Source organism: Triturus cristatus, chromosome 7 (assembly GCF_964204655.1).
Source record: "Triturus cristatus chromosome 7, aTriCri1.1, whole genome shotgun sequence".
NCBI lineage: Eukaryota > Metazoa > Chordata > Amphibia > Caudata > Salamandridae > Triturus > Triturus cristatus.
Window position 1 is genome coordinate 1,773,484,486 of NC_140590.1, and position 2,994 is coordinate 1,773,487,479.

The following is a 2,994-nucleotide window of genomic DNA, read 5'->3' on the forward strand; positions in this document are numbered from 1 at the left end:
TACAAAAAGACACCACACCAGTCTTGAAAAATAACCAATATTTATCTGAATAAAATAAAACCAAAACTACAAAAATCCAACAAACACAAGTCAAGATATCACTTTAAAAAGGTTCACAATAGTTCAGTCCATAAGAAGCCATGGAAGTGTCACTTTTCTGCGCAAAGTACCTGGAATGTGTCAAAATTAAAGACAAAAACAGATGCAGGGGTGGTGAGGTGCCAGAATAGCAAAACAATATGTTGGTTCCTCACTACCTGGGAGGTGAAGTCTGTCCACCATCGTAATAAGCCCCTTAATGTCAGCCCTTATAGTACTATATAGGGTTACAGCCATCACCTTAAATGCAACAATTTAGAACTTTTCTTATTGGTTGGTGCCTTCTTAACAAGTTTTGAATAGTTAAAGCTGCAATCTATCATATAAATAATTAACAATATAAAAATTAGCAATAGACATCATGCAGTCGAATCATTGCCCCATAAAAGTGAAAAAAAATGATAATACAAACAAGAAACATTAGAACTGGTTTACTTGTCACCCGTTTCTTGTCCCCAATGTCCGATAGTAAACATACCAACTGAGACTGCCAGACATCCTCATCAGTTTTCTCACCCAAAACGGTGCGTGTTGTATACTGACTTTCCTTCTTCTCTTTATTTGCAGATATTCTTGATTTCCCAACACTGGAAATCTGCATTCTAAGACACATGGAAGGAGAAAATCAAACTGAAGAGACTGAGTTCATCATTGTGGGTTTTAATGATTTTCCGCAAATTCTAGTTCCACTTTTCTTGGCTTTTATTCTGATTTACTTCCTGGTACTCGTGGGGAACCTTCTTATCATGGCGGTTGTCTATTCTAACATACAACTGCACACACCAATGCATTTTTTCCTCATGAACCTTGCCTTTCTTGACATCTGTTACACAACAATCATTTTCCCAAACATGCTTGCTCACTTCTTTCTGGTGGATACACACATTTCTCTAAATGGATGTTTGTTGCAGTTGTTTTTTTTCATGTCTACGGTGTCTACAGAATTTTTGCTTCTCTCAGTCATGGCTTATGATCGATATGTGGCCATTTGCAATCCTTTGCGCTATGTGGAAACCATGAATAATGTAGTTTGCATGAAGCTGGCTGCCGGATGCTGGCTATTTAGTTTTATAGACCCAATACCAGACACTGTACTAATATCTAGGCTCTCATTCTGTAGGTCTCACACAATCAACCACTTCTTCTGTGATGTGGCAGTTGTAATGAATCTTTCCTGTAGCAGCACTCATGCTGTTGAGGTAGCAATCTACATTGTGGGTACTCTAGTTGGAGTTGCACCTTTTGCTTTAACTATTGTATCTTACATCAACATCATCTCAACAATCCTGAAAATCCGATCTACAGAGGGGAGACGCAAGGCCTTTTCCACCTGTACCTCCCACCTCACTGTGGTTATATTATTCTATGGAGTTATCTGTTCCACATACATGAGACCAGCATCAATGGTTTCAGTAAAAAACAACAAGGCATTGTCTCTGTTATATGTCGCTTTAACGCCACTATGTAATCCCATTATATACAGCCTTAAAAACACAGAGTTTAAAAACACCCTGAGGAAGACAAGAATACTAAATAGCATTTAAGAAACAAAATAAAAACAGATTTTTTAAATCTTTCAAAGCATGTATTTCTGAAATACATTTAATTTATAACTGAGGTTGATATTTCTGATGCTATTTGCACCCTTTCAGTTTGATCCCTAAAGTGATATTATGATTTTAGAAATCAGATAGTCTCTTGGGTTTGGCTTTTCAAATGCAGCTCAAAACAGCGATAAGCCTAGGTAATATAGTCTGTGATGCAAGAAGAGGAACAGACAGTTCTGACTGGCTGAGCTGTTATGTACCCTTCCATTATTTGGGGCGCCCCGGTTAGATTCTCCTACCCCTGAGTTTCAGATATAGCCAGCCTCTGCCGACAAAGGGAAAACCAACAGGTATCTGACACTGCTCTCTGCGGGCTAAACGCATCTGCAAGGTAAGTGTCTGGAAGGCATAACATATCTGGAGGATAAGCATGTGGAAGGCAACAGGCCAGCATAACAAGCAGAGAATAGAAGGATCCTACTCCACTCAGGACCCCAAAAGCAGTACACACACAACAAGAAGTCATATTAGTTTGAGTTTATTATACCCTAACCTACTGTAGAAAATATGTAATAGACTCATCCTGATTTCAAAGCAAACATTGGCAAAAACACATACAATTATATTTAAAAAAAAAGAATACAAATAATAAACATCATTGTGTGTTAGAGAAACTCCTAGCTTCTGTTTGTTCTCATATGTGCCAAGATTATGAAACCTTGAGATGTGCATGCCTCCCAGGAATCTAGGTGGCTCTGACACCTATCACAGAGGAGATAGAGTTCTAAATTGATTGTGCCTGGATAGGCTGGTGTAGTTGCTGGTGTGTGTGTGCATAATAACCCATTGATGTGTGAGAGTGACATGTTACAGCGATCAATGGTCTAGTACTTCGCTGCCCAGGAAGGTTGTATGACAGCCTCTTGTCATGAACAGTTTTTACAGGTACTCAGTTTGGAAGCCGTTTGTGAATTGCACATTATTAGTTGTTGTTCATATGGTGGCTGTGCATTTCTCCCCAAGAAAACATTTTGTTAGTCATTTCACACTGTTATGACATTATGCACACAACAAAGCTCTTAGGCCCTATTGACTTCTGCTGAAGGAGTAATTAGTATGGGTATTACAATTGATACATTATAGGTGATCATGTGTCATGCATGAATTTCATAATAGGTGACATAATGAGAAAAGACATCTCTCCACAACCACAACAGAGAGCTACCAGAGTCATGCTTCAGTAATGGAGTGTGGTTATTGCAAGCTATCTCCTTGAGCATAAAATATGTGTCATTGGTGAACCATTAGAAAGAAATTTAGGTTTCACAGATCTATCATTTTGAATCAG

The 2,994-nt window shown here is 38.5% G+C and overlaps 1 protein-coding gene across 1 annotated transcript; it reads left to right on the forward strand.

Moving 5' to 3' along the window:
* The first annotated feature begins 710 nt into the window (after positions 1-710).
* LOC146813061 (olfactory receptor 5V1-like) lies at positions 711-1,643 on the forward strand. The gene has a single exon (XM_085615253.1). The coding sequence runs from the start codon at positions 711-713 to the stop codon at positions 1,641-1,643; it is 933 nt and encodes a 310-aa protein (XP_085471379.1).
* Positions 1,644-2,994: the final 1,351 nt, after the last annotated feature.

Bases quoted from the DNA above. Each gene is read 5' to 3' on its own strand.
- LOC146813061 (XM_085615253.1), top strand. From the start codon at position 711: ATGGAAGGAGAAAATCAAACTGAAGAGACTGAGTTCATCATTGTGGGT.